Here is a 19,713-nt window from a genome sequence, read left to right as displayed (position 1 = left end):
AACTAACTCAGTTGGTCTTTAAGGTGCTACTGGAAGGAATTTTTTTATTTTGTTTTGACCATGGCAGACCAACACGGCTACCTATCTGTAAATGTAATAACAGATACGTTCAGTTACTTCACTAAGAGCCCATTTTTAACAACTGAAATCTATAATTAGAATTTCTATAAATACCATTAATATGTGCTTGTATGGGATATGATTGGGATGTTTAGAACACGGACATCAAAATTTACAAAGAACATCCCATTAGTGTGTTAATTAACAGAAGGGATAAATATGCCTTCAATCCTAGTTACTAACAGGTTCTCATATTTCTGTTGCAGAGTCGGGTGTGCACATCTGATTACCTTTTAACAAAAAATAACTTCTAGCACTTTGCAAAGCATTTAAGTTCCATTATGCATACGGAAATCTTGACAAAAGGAAAACAAATGATCAAGGGGGTATGGATTAAATAATGATTATGCTCAAGAGTCCCTTAGGCACTTTTTTTCCCTTTTGGGGATCTAAGCATGTTGTTGGCATCTGTCTGTCTCTGGATACAATAGAGGAATGTGCCATTGCGAGTGAAGTCAAACTGTTGGAGAATTTCAGTGCTGGCTATGGCTGTAGTAGATACTGATACAGGAGAGACATGTTTTGTTGCAGCTGGTGCAGATGAAGGCGTCCAGTTGTGCTGCTGCACCATGGCATTTTTCTCTGAGCTGCTCATGTATTTGTGAGGGAAACGAAAGCTTTGAATCCCGCATGAGAAAAAGCAGTCATATGTGATGTTCAGTTTTGAGCAGAAAGTGGTGAACAGGGAAAGGATTGTGCACCCTTCCCTTTTCCTGTTCTCAGAGCATGGTATTTTCAGAGCATGGCAGAGGTTTTCAACCTTTTTGAGTCAACATTCTTTCTGCAGCACCCCTGTGGGGCTCATTCAGGAGCCCAATTATGTCACCCCTTGCCTGCAGAGCTGGCAGCCTCTCACCCTTTTTCAAACACCCTCCCTTGTGGGGTGTTCCCTCAGCCTCCTCTCCTTGGGAGTCCTCTGGGCAGCTGCTGCTATCACCCCATGTCACTGAGCTGCCATTCCCCTCACCCCAGCCCCAAAGAGAGGTACATCCTAGGCACCATTTGCCTGTGGAGCTTATAGCCAGGGTGCTGCAATAAACAGCAGTGCAAGCCTTTGGGAGGCAGAGACGCAAGAGGGCATCAGAGGAGGGAGGGAAAAGAAGAGGGACAGAAACCAATGTTGATCACGGCACCCCTGGCCACTATTTAAGGCAGGCTTCCTCAAACTCTGCTTTCCAGATGTTTTTGGCCTACAACTCCCATGAACCCTAGCTAGCAGGACCTGTGGTCAGGGGTGATGGGAAGTGTAGTCTCACAACATCTGGAAGGCCGAATTTGAGGAAGCCTGATTTAAGGTACCCTAGGGTGTCACTGCACACTGGTTGAAAACCACTGGAGTATGGTATTGTGGTCTTAGTAGTTTCAGCAACCAAGTTTTTCCTAGCTTATTGGACTTTTTCCCTCTCTTTTTGCAGCTCCTGTTATCAACAGATTCAACAGAAGAGTATCAGGTAAGATTTTCCATATTTTAACGCAACTCAAAACAATTGTCAAATAATTGTTTTAAAAAAATAGCTCAGTGTGCATATATGTTTATATTGTGTTGGCAAATTCTGTGGGCATGTTTTGAGAGCAGTGATCCTAAAAAGGTAATATTTTTAATAGCTTGGTCTTAATGTCTTACAATCTTACTGCAGCAATCATATGTGTAGTGCTGTATTGTTGCTCTCTATTTTTATACCCTACCAATATTGTATTTTACATTATTTATCCAAGTAATTAAGGGTTTTTATACTAAATGTTTCTCATTCAAACCAAGCAAAATTTATGAGAGTGCTGTCCAAGACAGTTTTTTTTTAACTGAAAGAATTAAACAGCACCTTTTAGAATACACAACATGTTCTCCATCACTAAGCTGTACCCTCTTCCCTCTTTAATAGGCAGCTTTAACTATTGTAAAAATTAGGAAAAAAAGTTGCCAGCTTAAGGGCAGCATATGCATGTACCATGGTTCTATAAAAACTCAAACTCTCTGTTCTGGATGCTCAGCTTACAGTTTTAATAGGAATTGCTATCATGTGGCATGGAGGGAGAATAAGGAAAAGGACCAACTAGAATATGAGCTCCTTGTAAAAACGTTAAATGTTCTGTGAGTGCAGATAGCAGGGCAGATGAACTCTGGAGTGCTTGCGACTTGGAGGTTTTGATCAGGGAGTTTGTTAGTTGGCTTTTATACTTTGTTTTTTTTAATTAAAAAAATCAATTCAAAATAGAATTAAAAGTAGCATATTTTTTGCAATATGTCACTGAGCTCTTGGAGGGGGATAGTTAATGTTATGAAGCAGCGGAGTGTCCTTGAGAGGGCTGAGTTGAATGGCTGTATGGACTAGCAGACATGGAAACTAGCATCTTACAATGCCGCTGAGAAATTGCTTGCTGCCTAGCTTCCTTCAGTATAGCTCAGTGAGGGCTGTTGAAACCATGATGGAATGCCAGCAAAATAGGCTTGTATCTACCTAATTATCTAAAAAAAAAAGTTGTTCTGTTTTTCTGGGCAGAATGCTACTGAAGCACTTTACATACATAAATGAAATGTAAAAACAAAAAAAGGCCAAATCCAATAGATCTGAACTGTTCAAAAGGCAGTCTAAAATTACCGTATTTTTTGCTCTATGACTCACTTTTTCCCTCCTAAAAAGTAAGGGGAAATGTGTGTGCGTCTTATGGAGCGAATGCATGCTGCACAGCTATCCCAGAAGCCAGAACAGCAAGAGGGATCGCTGCTTTCACTGCACAGCAATCCCTCTTGCTGTTCTGGCTTCTGGGATTCAGAAGATTTTTTTTCTTGTTTTCCTCCTCCAAAAACTAGGCGCGTCTTATGGTCTGGTGCGTCTTATAGAGCGAAAAATACGGTATGTCATGGAGCAACGCTCATATAACACTCATATAACACCAATTCAGTTGGTTTTTGGTCATTTACTCTGAATGTCTTATATGTGCTCTAGAAAAGTGTTTGGAAGCCATATCATGGTGTATAGTAGGGATGTCCAACTCCCAAGAGAGTAGGTACTATATGGACTTCCTTCGCTGTAGAAATGTGCTTGTCTCCCCTAGCTAGTGGCTTTTCAATACCTATTGCTTATCTTTGGGTTTGGGGGAGTTAAATATTTATCTGGAGTGCTGCCTGCACTAATGTTCACCATCATGTGAAGCAAAGAACAGGTGATGTTTGCTGTTATAGTGTCCTTCTGCCTTCATGTCTTTGCTGGCTCTATCCCCACCCCCAAAGTGGCCATGCCTTTACGGGGAGGGGGACTGTTTACAGTGATGTGTGCAATCAGGGTTCTAAACTATATCGGAAGAGTACTTGTGTAGAGCAAGCTCCCTGTTTCAGACCTTCCGTCCCAAAGCATGGAAGATACAGTCAGCAGGGGACATGCAGTAAGGCAGCTCTGCTGTTCCCAATATGGTGTATGTGTGTGTGTACAGGGATTTAGTGCAGTTAATAGCATGTAGTTAACATTTAACATGCAGAATGGAAACGCTTATTTGTATAAGCATCCTGGATTGGCTTTTCACAAGCCTGTCTCTTAGGATCTAAGCTGCAGTGAGTGGATGGTCTTGGTTTCATGGGATTACTATGTTCATGTTCCAAAATAAACCATACTCTGCAGCCTTGAATTTCTTTTACTACAGCTGTTGTTTGTATTGCTATAAGTGATAAAACTTTTACACCAAGTTTTATGGGCAAAACCTGTCCTCTAAACTATTTTAATCTCTTATCTGTGATAGTGTATGTGAGTGTTTGGAATGTTTTTAACTGTTAGATTCACAGTGGCCTAGCGAAACATAAATTTGCTTAGAATACTCAGTTATATTGAACATTTAAAATCTAGGAATCTTCAGAAATGCAGTTGATGAATATTATTTGAATAGAAAGATTTGAACACATAAGTTAAACAGAATGGTTGACTCTGAGCCTGTTCCCAGACATGCTTCCCCTCCCCCAAGCAAGGAGTTCTGATGTAGGAACATTCAATATACAGTGCTTCAGATACCATCTATGTCACAGATTCTTTAGAAGGTGCAGGAAACCTCTATTTTACTCACATTTCCAGAGGCAGTGGATTGTAGTTATTGGCCTCATTATGTTTCTCACAAGAGAGAAAGTAAGTAAATGTTCATTTTTGACTGCCGTAAACAATTTTGAAAAAGTATTTGGAAAATTGACAAATAAATTGAGACCTGCACACAGACAAATTAAAAAAGACAGATTCACTGCAGAATGAGTTGACTTTATAGATTTTATGAGTATAGCTGAACAATGTAATCTTCTGTCACCAACCCTTTGTATTGTATGGTTGACATAACTTTGCTAACCCTCTCTTCTTTGGTGAACTAGGCTCACCTGTGGAAAAAATAACACCTCTTATACCACTAGGTGATGCTATAGATATATAAATATTCCAAAGTTAAAGCTTAATTATATTTATTACTTCAGTCAATCTCAAAGCATTATTTAAGATTTTACAGTATCTTCTGATTTTGTTTAACTTTTTATGTATATCGTGATTTCACCTTATATTAGTTGTAGTTGGATTAGTTTGCCATATTTCTTTATGATTTTGTATGTTACATTGTTAAAGCGCTGGAGAATCACAGCACCTGTTATGGCTACTGAGACCAGTAACTCTTAACTGTTGTTTCCCATGTTGCTATTGCTGCATTAGCAGCACTAAAGTGACCTCTCTGGGGCACAAGCCTGGGCAGTGTGTATGGAGGTCCTGGGCTGCCCAGATGACAAGATCCGCCCCCTCTTGGCCTTACTACTGTGTTCCAGAGGAAAGCAGAGCAATACATTTGGCACCAGCTTGGCTGCAGGAGTTGCCAGAAGGTGGTGTATAAGATCCCACCCACCCATCCTAGGGACTCCACTTCAGAATTTTTAAGGGTTCGCTCCTTAGCCTTTCCCCCCACTGAAGATGTCCTGCATGGCAGTGGGTATGGATTTTTCCTCAGAGTTTACTTGCCCAAACTTTCTTGCGAATGAGTATAGCCACAAGGCAGTGGAGGCTTAAGTTTTCCTTCTCCCAGAAGAGCTACCTTCCCAGGTTGACAAACCCTGTCTGCCCCTCATTTCCCTCTACAGCATGTGCAGCAACTGCCTTCTTGACCGTTGGACCCACTATTCGTCTTATCCACTCAATCTGCCAGAGTCTGTCTTCGCATCCAGGGGAAGTCCCTAACTCACTGAGGGTTTGAGACCCATTGTCTACCCTCACCTGGTTTAGCCAGCCATCAAAGCCATTTCATGAGGTGTGGCTGCTATCTTATGCTGGCAGCTTTTAGGAGCCACAGGTGAGAGTGGAGTGCAGGGTGGGGACCAAAGATGGGCAAACAACCCCAGAAGGAGCACAATATGTCCCCCACCAGAGGTACTGCCCTTCCTTTAACACACCATACACCTGTGTAGTATTAGTAACACTTAGCATTTGCATAAGACTTTTGCGAGTTCAAAGCACTTCATGTACACTTTAGAATAACCCTGTAAAGTAGTTCAATATTAACATGCAGAAATCACAGTCAGCATTATTCTTCACACATGGCAAGCTCTTATTGAGGCATGGTGCTAGGATAATTCAGAGAGAACAATTTGACTGAAGCTGCCAAAGTTCAATATTTTGTCCCCATATTGTAATTGTAAGGGCTGGCAGTGATTTGCCTAATAAGGCCACTGTCACTTAATGGCTATATATGCTGTTAAGTTTGTGAGAAACAGTTTTTGCTATCAAGCCTGCTTGGACATACCCCTAAACCATTTTTCCCCAACCTGGTGCCTGCTACCAGACACCAGAAGACTGCTATAAACAATTACAAGCTGCTGGGAACAAGTGCTTGAAAAGGGCATTCTGTTTTCCCCAGGCAAATTCTGGGTTCCTCTTTCTAAAGGGCATGAAGCCCTTTTTAGAAAAGTATGTAAACAACATTGGCAGATATTTTAATAAAATCTGGGTTCAGAATCGGGCTTTTAGCCTGAAGTAACTCCAGCTAAGTACTGCATTCCAGTTGAGCAGTAGGAGAAAGCTAATGCTCTTTCTCTTTAAAACAACACTTCTCCTACATTTTATAACAGGATCAATTATGCCTCTAGGTCAGTAAGTGCCAGCAAACAACAGGGAACTGTAGCATGCATCAGAAATGGGTAATTACATTTCTGCCTATTAACAAATGAAGGCATATTCTACATATGTAGCTGAAAGAGTTGAAAAAATTCTGAGTTGTAAGAATGGGCTTGTATCATGCCAGATGGGGAAAGGTCACTTTTTACTTATGTAAAAACAACAACAAAAAAAATAGTAACAACATAGAAGGTAATGGTTAGGCTAGCATCCCTCTTCCAAATATGCTAGGTTTTTATTTGCAGGGACTGTTCTACATGGGAAAGCATTCAGCACTGTCATTCTCCCATCTGCCATCTGAATTGGTACTATTCTGGGTCAACTTACTCTGCTGCATGTGTAGATGAGGCCTTATTAACATTTAAGCTGAGAAAAGTATGACGTTTCAGTAGACAGTCTGCAAAATGGCACCAAGTGTGGGGGAGGGGGCAGAACAGGTTTCAGATACAGGATATTAAGCATACACATACTTCAGATTGAACTGGTTGCTTGCTTTGCAAGTTTTCATTTCCCAAATGGAACTGGAACATTTTATTAAAGTGTCAAGTAGCTATGTCAAAGCTAGGTCAGGGTCATCACATGACCAATACTGGTACTATCCTGGTTGAGTTGGCTTCTCTTTTCAGCCTTGAAAGTTCATTTTGTGACACCATCAAGACAAGTTGCAGCAGCATAATAATAATAATAATAATAATAATAATAATAATAATAATATAATTTTTATTTATACCCCACCCTCCCCAGCCAAGACTGGGCTCAGGGCGGCTAACACTCGATATAAAAACAATTGATTAAAATACAACTTAAAAACAAGATTAAAATACAGCCTCATTTCAATGGAAACTCAAATCAAAAACTTTTGGGGGGATGAAAATGTCAAGTCTTCACCAAGACTAACTATCCAGACTGGTCCTACATGGGCCAGAAAAAAGCCGGGGAAGTCCCCAAATAGGAGTTCCATCACAGAAGGAGAAAGGAAAAAAGAAAGAGGGGGAGGGAATCAAATATTGTTTTTATATATCTATTCAGCACGACAGTGGTTTAAACGGAACTAGTGTAGCATTATAATGAGTTTGGCACCAGAATGTGATCTCTTTTTATGTTGTATGCTTTCATAAGGTAAACGCTCTCCATCCTTGTCTTGTATATAGCATAATTATCAGACAATCTTTTAGGTTGGGTAGGCTGCCAGCAGTCACAAAGGCACAGCGCCTTTTCTTCTTCTTGCAATGCTTAGAAATTTTCAGAAACCTCCCTCAGTTTTTTGTGCGTGTCTCCCTGCTGTGTAAGAAGACCTCAGCTGTCAAGTTAATTGCTTTCTGGGATTTGAACGCCTAATTTGGCTGCCTTTCGTCAATAGTGTTTAGGATTAGGATCGTTTCACTTTCTTACAATGATGCTTGCCTTTTGTTAAACATGCAGTAAAAAATCATGTTATCTTTTAATCTGTGTCTTCTAAAAACATGAATTCCCCACCACCACCACCACCACCACCACCACAGTAAAGGTAGAATAAGGCACAACCCAAGGAAGATAAATTGATTTAATGTATTCCTCTTTGGTACTTAAATTGACTTCTTCTTTTAAAAGAGATTTCCATCTTTGCAGTCTGTTTCAGGTAAACTTTGCAGTTCTGTGTTTGCAAAGATGCAATAATACTATACAGCAATAGCAATACCTGTGGCTACATACCCCCACAATTTGTATTTCCTTATTTAAGCTAACAATAAATAGAAGTATTAGAATGAAGGGTAATTTATTGTATTTGAGAAAATCTGCAGGGTTGTCTTGGACAGGGTGGGAGGAATCAACATAGCACTAAGACTCTAGTTCCATCAGTGCAAGGATTTGCTCTTGTACAATGAAACATGCTCCCCATCTCCTCTCCTTCTTCTCCCCCCTGTGTGTCCCAAAAACTGTCCTAAGGGTTCCCCCAACTCTTTAGAGAAGATTAGGGGAGAGTGCACATACACCCATTTCTCAAGGAAAATCCTTGCATTGACGAGATGCAGTAGTTGAATACTACTTGCTATGTCTGTATCAGCTAATTTTCATATGATTTTTTACATAATTTTTTTTTTAAATTCTCTTCAGCCAAAAAAGACTTTAAGAGCAGCATGAAAGTCACAAAAAATACAATCTAGAAAGATAGGACACAAATGGAAAATTGAAAAGTCCACACAACAAGACTTTTCATCATACGGGAGTAGCTGCAGCCTTCTTATAGTTTTCATTGAATTTTTCTGAAGAATTTCCAGCTGTACAATATATTTTTTAGATGTGGGGCAGAAATGTCACAGTATTCTAAGTGTGGTCACACTGTATTTGCATAAATCTGGTGGAGATGAGACATTGCACTACTAGTTCTTGTGAATATCTATATAGCTTTTATTTTTCCCATTTTCCTGCTAAAAATTGATGTTAACTACTTCATTGCCCCAAACTATCACACTTACTTATGGTGAAGTCTATTTTCAGATGCACACTATTTTAAAAATAGTTCAAGGGAACAGAGTGTTTTCAAACCTGATTGTATGCATTGCTGGAACAAAGATTAATTCAGAAACACTAAATTGGGACATAATTGAATTAAACAAGGTGTGCTGGTGTCCTAAAAGCAAGGGAGTTAAGTTGAGCCAGAATTTCCGCCTAGACTAAATCTATATTTTAGGCTAACTGAAGAATCCTGCCATTGTTTGCGTTCAGTACTCAAGTCAGAATGAATGTTAAGCATATGAAACCAGTACTTTGGGGGAGTCAGTACATTGTGGATTTCTTCAGTCTTCTATGCTGTCTTTAGTCTAAGATAATCTTTAAAGCTGTTACAATTGCTATTGAGACCATTTTTGTTCTAACCTTTGATCCAAGGGACAACTTACCGTAAATGTTTTTGCTCAACAGTGAATTTCCTTGCATATGCCGGCAGCGTCACAGAGAGGAACGTGGGGCCTGGGGCAAGATGTGGTCTCTGCGGCTCTCCTGTTGCACATGCCCCAAATGCTGTTAGTAGTAACATAGCATATTTAAGTACATGTAGTACTGACATATTAAGTGCATTATATAGTTCAATATGTTTTACTTATTGATAAAAAATGATTCTATTTTTCATCTGTTTAGTGATATTAATACATTTATCTAACCCACTTTACTAGAATGTGAAACAAAATTTTTATAATCTCTGGAAATTACAAATCTATCTATAAGCATTATTTGAAATTACTAAAATCATGATAAAAGTATGAAATTCACATAATTAAAACAAAACATCCTTTATAATAAGTAATGAATCATCTACTTCCTTGAATAACCTTTCCCTCATTTTCATTTTGGCAAAACTATTTAAATTTCCAAAGATTTTCCAAGTAAGCTTACTTTCTCCTCAGAGCGCGAAATGTCCTGTGGTAGATCTTGAAATCATTTACCACTGAGAGGGGAGAACCTTTGGTCTGTGGGTGGGTCCATAGCAGAATTTCACCTGGCTAACCAATGTTTAGTGCATATACCAGTCTTGTCCACGTAGTCTTCCTAACAAAAAACACTGCATGGGACGGTAGTGCTGGGAGCTGCCTGAAAGCACCTAACAGCACATGCTCCCCTTGATCTAGCCCAGGGGTCAGCAAACTTTTTCAGCAGGGGGCCGGTCCACTGTCCCTCAGACCTTGTGGGAGGCCGGACTGTATTTTGAAAAAAAATAATGAACGAATTCCTATGCCCCACAAATCACCCAGAGGTGCATTTTAAATAAAAGGACACATTCTACTCATGTAGAAACACACTGATTCCCGGACTGTCCACGGGCTGGATTTAGAAGGCATTTGGGCTGGATCCAGCCCCTGGGCCTTAGTTTGCCTACCCATGGTCTAGCCCAGTGTTCCCCAACCTTGGGCCTCCAGCTGTTTTTGGACTACAATTCCCATCATCCTTGACCACTGGTCTTGCTAGTGAGGGATGATGGGAGTTGTAGTCCAAAAACAGCTGGAGGCCCAAGGTTGGGGAACACTGGCTAGCCTTTCCCTTGGGACTTGATTGACTTTCCACTGTAGCCAGTGGCCCTTCGTAGCAAAGAGCCAACCCATCCATGCTTAACCAGTTTGAGTTTTCTAAAGGTACACCCACCCAATGCAGTCAATATAAGAGTGCAACTGAGCCTTCTTAAGGTAATTGCTGTTTGTAGAAATAGTTTTTCTAGATCTTTCAGCAAATATTTTGTTGAAGGCGATCAGGGTGCAGCTTTTACCACAAATGTTGAATAATCCCCCGTTCTTGAAATTTTAACAAAAAGCTGAGGGTCTTTACACATTGCTCCGTAGTCCAGATCTGTTGCATATGTTGTAATGGGCACAGGTCTCAAAGAGTTCTTTCTTCATCTGCATTACACAGCTGAAGCAACAGGTTTTGAGCCCACTGCTTTGTATTGTTGAGTAGTTCCCCACCTACTCTCCTGCACACAGAGGTTGCATGTGTTTTGTTTAGGCCTGCTGGTCTCAAGGCAGTGCAGAGACTGCCCATGCTGTGCAGCAGCTCCCCACCGTTTCAAACTTACGTATTTCATCTTTCCACTGACTTGTAAAGAAAAAAGGAAGCAGCTATAATTATCGAAAAGGGTTATATTCTCTGCCCCTCACACCAAAGGATGCAAGGCTCTTCACAGTTCTCCATATGCTACTTTTGTATCCTTACCATGATATTGTTAGTCAGTTGGAGTAGTAGTAGCATAAAGGGAAAATAGCTCCTGTTTTTGTATAGAAATAATAGACTTGTCAGTATCTTAGACAACTGTGCTAGAATGCATAGTACATACAGTCTTGTAAGAGAACAGATTTTAGGCTTAGGATCCAATAAACATAGTTTTATTATAGTAAGCTTGCAAAAATCAGCCTAGTGGGTTAGTAGACTAAAAACTGTCAAATGGTACTTGGGTATTTTCTTCATGAAGAAAGGATTGAAGCAATTAATAATTGCCCTGCAAAATTTCTTAGTTACATAGCTACATGATGAAGAGAACTTGCTTCCGGCATTTCTTGAACAAAAGGTTAATTGTGCATTTTAAATGAAGTGGACTGAGACGTGACATTTCCCCTGTGTTTGCTCAGGTATGATGGCCTTATTGTTCAACTTGAACTTCTAGAGAGCACATGTGGTCTTTCTTTATAGCATTAGGATACTTCATCAAGTGCTAATGTCTTTTGAAGTGAAGCATTAACTACATAGATCAAAAAGTTGGTATTAGTAGAGTGGGCAGCTTTGAACAACACTTGATGTTGAATATTATGGCTGTATTTTGCTGAACACTCAGGACTCTGTCAACATCTGCATTCCGGCCTGGCCAGTGGGATGCTTAAGCAAAAGATGGCTTGATGAAAGTCTTGTCTAGAAGAAAACATAATTATGCCAGCCTTGATTGGCCAACTCTAGCAGTATATTTTTTGGCAAAGTGTGACGATCAAGGAACATTGTATAATTGCATATAGTATTGTGTTTTACTACCTTTGTAACCTGGCTTAAATAATGCAAGGAACTTCAGGGGCTTCTTAAAGTTAGTTTCAAAATGTAGATGACCTTCAACAAGGCCCCCCCCCAACAACGTCCTGTCATCTTGGATTTGGGTTTAAGCTACAGGAGAATACTCATGTACATAGCCTCCTCCCTCACCCCCCTCCTTTCATACTATCCTCCTTATATAGGACCTACTGGAATAAAGCTGCTTCATTGGGTCATCTGAGGGGAAGCAGAGAAGATGCACAGGCAAATTCAGGTTAGGATGGCACCAGTAGGAGCTCAGACCTCAGGTGGTGGAAATGCAAGAAGTGGTGCTCCACGGGTGTCCCACCCACCCCACCACTTCTGTGGCCTAGAGGTGGAGAGAGACCAGTGCCAAAGCTCTGAAGAATGCCTCACTCTCACCAACTGTTGGCAAGAGGAAGGTGTTCCAGAAGCTTCACAAGGGTTTTCCTTGAGGGGAAGCCTTTGCAGAGCCTCATGCCCCTGGCAAGCTGCAGGGGCGGCAGCGGGACATTTTGCCTCTGGATCAAAACGTCTCTGGTCACCCTGGCCCAAACCAAACCATGGCTTAGCTTGCAGCAGGAGAGCTAGGGGAAGAGCACAGCAGCTGCAATCTCTTCACTTGGAGTCATTATGTATGTATGCTAAGTCATGGTTTAGCTTAGTATTATACACAGATCAGCTCACAGTATGCACAGGTACTCCACTCACCATAAGAGTAGTTCCTGAATTATGGGGAGACCTGGATGTTTCTCCATCTACCTCTTCTTAATACTGTTCTTTGTCTTTACTTAAGTGGATGGCTTTCCTCCTTCATTGCTGTTCGGTGATGCTGCTTTGTCATTGGTTGTTTTGTAGTTATTTCTGATTTATTGTACTACTTTTATAATCTGCCCTTGGACCCATTTGGTGTAGGGTGGGGTAGAAGTAGAAATAATATACAATAGTATATATTGTAGTTTCTTCAGACAGTCAGTGGTGTCCTGTATATAAGTTGGAGTGCTGATGATATTTTGTCTGAGTAATGTGTCCAGGGTTGCCTAGTGTGTTTATTTTGGGGAGCAGATAGAATGTGCCTAGTTAGGGCTCCAGAGGTATGTCTATAGATTTGGACCTGTACACCTGTAGGAAGATCCTTCATCAAGTGTAAGAATGGTTTGTTTTGCATGTCAAATTCAAGTTTAGCTGTTCACAAATCAGAATACAGTGGTACCTCGACTTAAGTACTTAATTCGTTCCGGAGGTCCGTACTTAACCTGAAACTGTTCTTAACCTGAAGCACCACTTTAGCTAATGGGGCCTCCTGCTGCCGCCGCGCTGCTGGAGCACGATTTCTGTTCTCAACCTGAAGCAAAGTTCTTAACCTGAAGCACTATTTCTGGGTTAGTGGAGTATGTAACCTGAAGCGTATGTAACCTGAAGCATATGTAACCCGAGGTACCACTGTAATTTCTGCTTCACATATTGGTATACTGACATTCTTTTCCATGGTTAAGGCCAAGGTTCTGTAAATGTGGATACACTCACTATACTGCAGGCAATCCTGTTGCAGCGATAAGATGACCTTTCATTCCAGAAAGGCATGCGATGAGTCAGTTGGTTTTCACATACATAAGACTGAAACAAATTTATATCTCGACTAGCAGTTGGTATGCATTCAAAGAATAAAAGCAGTGTATTATTGTACCTGTCACTGGCTTGCCAGGGCTGCTCTAAATGTCATGGTAACCTAAGCAAAGATTTATGACAGTTACAGAGGAACAAACAAAAGCATTTCAGTTTTTAGTATGTAGATCATGTATATAACCATACAGAGGCTAATAATAATTAAAGAGAGCTCTTCCTGCTACCCAATCACCCCAGTTGATCCGTGTTGTCCTATGCACCCATTTGGGGGGGGTGGTTCTCCTTTTCACAATTACTTCTGTGGAGTTTAGCAGAAATGGGCTGGATCAGATGGTACACGGTGACCTGCTCCAGTTCGAAAGACAAATGGATGTTTAGCTGAGCTATAGCAAGCGCTTGTTTTCAGGCTGTAATAGATTAACAGCTTGGGAAGCTTCACAAAGGAACAACTCTTCCTCTGACAGTTTTAAAGCTGCATCTTGTTCGAATACCTACTTGGAAAAGTAACTGCAAATTGGGAGTGGGTAACTCTTTCAGTTGTGAGGGCCCCCATTGACAGGTTCATGAACTAAAGAGCAGCTTGGAACTTGCATATTTGCCTGCATGTAATTATGTTTTGCACAGCATTTCAGTGAGCTTGGTGGGGGCCAAACGACAGCTAGTGTATACATCATACTTACTTGTTACCCTCAAATGTGGAACTTGAGTCAGCTCTTAAAAATATTATCTTTTAAAATAATAACAATAGCTTTTAAAGTTTTTGTGTTTATTTTCTTCCCCGTCTCATCTCCTGTTACTTTTAACCCCTTTGCCATTACAGTGGTGCCTCGCAAGACGAAATTAATCCGTTCCGTGAGGCTCTTCGTATAGCGGTTTTTTCATCTTGCGAAGCAAGCCCATTGACAGCTTAGCGGATTAGTGCTATTAGCGGTTTAGCGGCTTTTAGCGATCAGCTGTTAAGCGGCTTATCAGCGGATCAGCTGATAAGCGGCTTAACGGCTTAGGAAAAGGGGAAAAAACCCGCAGGAACTCGCAAGACATTTTCGTCTTGCGAAGCAAGCCCATAGGGAAATTCGTTTTGCGAAGCGCCTCCAAAACGGAAAACCCTTTCGTCTAGCGGGTTTTCCGTCTTGCGAGGCATTCGTCTTGCGGGGCACCACTGTACCACAGGATTTTTGTATGGCACTTTCATTTATGATATTGTTTTTGTGGTTTTATTTGCATACACTACTTGGAATTTTTTAAAATATTAAGCAACCATGGCAATCATGTGCTGCATCATTGTGGGGTAAAGCAGGATTCTCCCCCACAACCCCCTCCCACAAAATCTGAAATACATTTACTGTATTTATTTAAACCTAGAAGTAAAGAACAAATATTTTAAGCTGGCCGAACAGTACCAAATAGTAAAATACAAGTTTCTATTGGCAAGTTGTTTCTATATTGCTTGATGATGTTGGAATAGCAGTTAGGATCTAAGACTTCAAGAAATGTTTGCTTTAAGCCAATGTGAAGGGTTTCAAAATGGAGTTGGTTCTTGGAGCTCCAGTTAAATGCAACATCTGGCCCTCTAAAAGTGACTGATGAGATGGAGAATTGAACTTGGGAGACATCTCTCTGGAGAAACCACCACTGTTGGCAACGGGTATTGATGAATAGTTGACAGAGGTAGTGAAAAGAATGGCTCATTTAAAACACATCAGAAAAGGATAAAGTATGAATGAGGTTATGCCTAATAAAAATATTCCTTCCAGTAGCACCTTAAAGACCAACTAAGTTAGTTCTAGGTATGAGCTTTCGTGTGCATGCACACTTCTTCAGATACATCTGAAGAACACTTCAGATACATCAGATACACTTCAGATATATCAGATACACACTTCTTCAGATATATCTGAAGAAGTGTGCATGCACACGAAAGCTCATACCTAGAACTAACTTAGTTGGTCTTTAAGGTGCTACTGGAAGGAATTTTTTTATTTTGTTTTGACTATGGCAGACCAACACGGCTACCTATCTGTAACTGAGGTTATGCCTATAAGGGATTTTTTCTAATATGTCAGTTTTTGGGTTGGAGGATTTTAAGATGGTAATACAGATTGTCAGAATATACATTTCTTGACAAGTTCTGACAAGGTGCAACTGCTGCATGTTCACTGTGGTATACAAAGCACATAAGGTAATAAACCATATACACATCAGTAAACAGGCTGTTGGAGAAGAGGATGGATGAGGCTTTAAAAAAACAAAATGGCTTGACCTGCTTAACCTGACCAGCTCATTTTTTTTTCTAAAATCCAGTATAGATAATTTTTGCCTGAGTGTTTTATGACCCATATGTTACACAGTGTAATGGTTCTAGGGGTTGCTTGTGCGTAAGTTGCCACCACTCTTGGCTTGGTTGTCTGGTTGAACCCTTTCTGTCTGGACAGCCCTTCACTTCATGGCTGTCTCAGTTGCTGGCAGAATCCGTCAGTGGGCGTTTTTTGAATCTCTTCCAGCAAAGAAGTTCTTTGACACCAAGTCTCCTCCTACTCTCCCCGCGCGGAAGTCTTCTGCGCAGGGAGGGAGTGGGCAGCGGAGTACCCGTGCTCTCCCCGCTGGTTTCTGGCGAAGAGTCTTGGAGCCTCCTCTCCAAATCCTCTCTCTGCCCCCCTTCTCCACTGGTGTTACGCTGATTTCCTTCCCCAGCAGATGGGCTGCCTCTCTCCCTACTGGGACCCTCTCCGGCATCCCTCTGGAGCCTTCCCTCCGCCTCCAGCTCTGATGGCAGTTCCCTGACACACAGCTTCAGCTTGTGTCTAATTTTTATTCTGAATTTCAAGGACCATTAACAATGAACATTGCTGCAACAAAAATAGACTTTGTTCTAGCTACCTATACAGAACAAGCTGTGTCTAAACTGCTAATGGTTTGTTTCATAAACCACTAACCAACAAATCTTCTATTAATCACTTGCTCACAGCAAACCAACCCAAACGTTGAATGGGGACTGAATATATTCAGTAATTCATCAAGTTGATTTATGTGTGACCAGGCTTCCTGTCTCCTTCCATAGTGTGGCTGGGGGAAGTCTCAATATTTTTAGTAGCATCCCTTACAGGCCAGAGGGCAAATGCAGAACTGTAATTTTTGTTTGCAAGTGACTATATTCATTGCAGATTTCATTAATGGTGGGTTCTGATTGCAGATTGGTTTGTGTTCCCAGTACGTACAGTCGTACCTTGGTTGATGAACGCCTTAGCAGTCGAATGTTTTGGCTCCCAAACGCTGCAAACCTGGAAGTAAGTGTTCCGGTTTGTGAACGTTCTTCGGAAGCTGCCCCTTAGAACATTTTGGAAATCGAACAGACTTCCAGAACGGATTCTGTTCGGCTTCCAAGATACGACTATATTACTTTTTGCTCCTTCATAGAATGAAATACGTATAATCTTTATAAGACTACAAGTTTGTAGAGCACGTGAACTATGCCTTCCAGGGCAGCCTCCTAAAATATAGCTTGCTTGTGTGATCATAATTCTTTCATGGCAGAAATAATAATTTTGTGTGATGTTAATAACTATGAATTAGCATGGTGATAGCCATTTGGATCCTGATTTCCTCCAGTCCCATACACTCTACCAGGTGGGGGATGCAAAGCACCAGTACTTATATGACAGATACCTCTCCATAGGCTGTTGGAACAACCTCTCATTTTCTACTGGGTGGGGAAATCTGTTGGGTAATAGGTGCACAAAAGTATGCTTTTGGCTGGTCATCACAGAACAAGGAGTATGGTTTTCTTTCTGCTCCATTCATAACTGAAATAAACCACTCAGTGAATTCTTTTTTAAATGAAACAGGAACAGCTTAATTTGAAACTGTATTTCAAACAAGATTCCCTATTTGTAGAATATAATTCTCTCCCTGTGTGTGTCTTATTTTCAAGAGTATTTTCCTGCCAAGTACTTGCGTTTAACAACCTTTGTAAAAACTGCATACTGATTGTGGCAATACAGCCTGAGTCATTTGTTAGAACTTGCTGGGAGTCCTGAAGCATTGTACCAAAAAAGGCTTAAAGTAAAATTCGTATATCCTTTTTCTCTCCACCCCTGCTCTTAGCATGACAAACATTACTGCTTATTTTTGAGACAGTGACATAATTTGGTGCTCAGTGCCTTGCTAAATTTGCCTTAGTTACACAGATCTGATATTTTAAAACTATTATGTAAGTAAACAATGTGAAAACATTTGATATTCCTAAAAGTGGGGTCCTTGTCTTGAATTGTAAAGTAGTGGTTGTGAATGACTCATATTTTCCAGTGGATCTTTTTTAGGGCAGGTATCTTATCCAAAAACCTCTTCAGAAATTCTCCTTCTGTGCAGTGACTTGGCATAGACTCAACTAACATGTTTACCTTCCACTGTTTTTTCCTTGTTATATTTTGAGGAACATGAAGTTCAAACAACTAGTTCAAACTGTCACGTCTCTGTGTTAAAGGTGTTAACAGAAAGCAGCTTAAATACATGTGAAGTAAAATGTTCAAAATGGAATTTGGGGATTTGATATGGGAACTTGTTCCAAGGGGAAAGTGGGAGAAAATAGTGCAATGCTTTTGTGGAATTTTCCATTGGAAACAATCTAGTGTTAAATCTTAGAGACTGCTTCATGAGTGCATGTCTGAAAATATAAAGGACAATCTGAGAGTTTGGATAAAATAGCAATTGTAAGAAAAGGAAACTGTCAAAATACCTAACAGGCAAACAGACTCTCATGAGGCGGTGGACTCTCCTTTCTTGGAGGTTTTTATGCTGAGGTTGAATGGCCATCTGTCATGGATGCTTTAGCTGAGATTCCTGAATTGCAGGGGGTTGGACTTGATAACCCTTGGGTCTGTTTGAACTCTAAAATTCTATGACCAAAGACTATGTGTTCTTTATAGTCAATGCAACAGCTATTGTGTGTTCTATATTTGTATCAGCTTTTTTTTTTTTTTGTCAGGTGCATGGCTCTGACATATCTAGACATGCCCGAGATTAAGGATTTGCCTGTAACATGCCACACAGTACCAAAGGCAAGCATTTTTTAAGGTGAAATGAATGAATGAATGAATGAATGAATGTTTGTGCTTCAGCTGTTCTAATTGATTTGAGGATACTGGTGCTGATAGAACATTCCTGTTAGGAGATTTGTAGCTCTGAACATGGGGACCTTGCAGAGCCATGATTGTATTTTAGAATAAGGGCATTTCTCGCTGGTAAAAATAAAGCTGCCTTTTATTCTAAAAAATATGCTAAACTGCAGGGGGTTGGACCCGATGGCCCTTGTGGTCTCTTCCAACTCTATGATTCTATGATTCTATGATTCTATGATCTGATACCCTGGCTCCACAAAATAATAGGTTATCTGTCTTGTTGAAATAGGGACAATCAGTAAAGATAAAGACCCCTGACCGTTAAGTCCAGTCGTGAACGACTCTGGGGTTACAGTGCTCATCTTGCTTTACTGGCCGAGGGAGCTGGCGTACAGCTTCCAGGTCATGTGGCCAGCATGACTAAGCCACTTCTGGCAAACCAGAGTAGCGCACGGAAACGCCGTTTACCTTCCCGCCGGAGCGGTACCTATTTATCTACTTGCACTGCTTGCTTTTGAACTGCTAGGTTGGCAGGAGCAGGGACCAAGCAACGGGAGCTCACCCCGTCATGGGGATTCGAACCGCCAACCTTCTGATCGGCAAGCCCTAGGCTCTGTGGTTTAACCCACAGCGCCACCCGGGTCCCAGGAACAATCAGTATCTGCTTTAAAAGAATAGTGGTGAACCTGTGGTTCTCTAGATACTACAGTTCTCAACTCTGACCATTGGCCATGCTGCTGGGGCTGCTGGGAATTGTAGTATAGTAACAGGCCGCAGGTTCCCCATTCTTGCTTTTAAAAAAAATCTTGTATTTTTTATTTAATTTTGACAAGAGTGTACTAATATTTAAATACAGAGGGGGAAAGGAGCTGATGTGTTCTCCTATACTGGGGTTAAAAAGGGCAGAGTTCAAAACTAAAACACCTCAAGGCTCATGAAATCTCTACAGCAGTAACCTTTTTATGTAAAAGTGCTAGGTAGGTTCTTCTTTGTGGGAATCTTCTTAACCTAAAACTTGAAGATCCAAAGTGTTGTGGGCATGAGGCATTGCCGCAAGCGATGTAACAGAAGTTGTGCAATAAGGTCAATGCATAGATTCTACTTGGAGTTGTATCCAACTAAATCATTGTGTGCATGGAAAAACTTTCATGAACAGAACAGAATTTCCTTCCACCTGTGCACTACCTGCACCATACCCAAATCTTTGGAGAATTGGGGGAATGCCCAGAGCA

The 19,713-nt window shown here is 40.9% G+C and overlaps 1 protein-coding gene across 1 annotated transcript in view; it reads left to right on the top strand.

Moving 5' to 3' along the window:
- PRKAR2A (protein kinase cAMP-dependent type II regulatory subunit alpha) overlaps positions 1-19,713 on the top strand; it is an 81,391-nt gene that overhangs the window by 25,214 nt on the left and 36,464 nt on the right. Inside the window, exon 2 of the mRNA XM_081853670.1 lies at positions 1,536-1,571. Within this exon, the coding sequence (XP_081709796.1) occupies positions 1,536-1,571 (36 nt within the window). The remainder of the gene's footprint in view (positions 1-1,535; positions 1,572-19,713) is intronic.

Source organism: Podarcis erhardii (genome assembly GCF_964252035.2).
Source record: "Podarcis erhardii genome assembly, chromosome: 2".
Lineage (NCBI taxonomy): Eukaryota > Metazoa > Chordata > Lepidosauria > Squamata > Lacertidae > Podarcis > Podarcis erhardii.
This window is presented reverse-complemented; position numbering and strand designations above follow the sequence as displayed.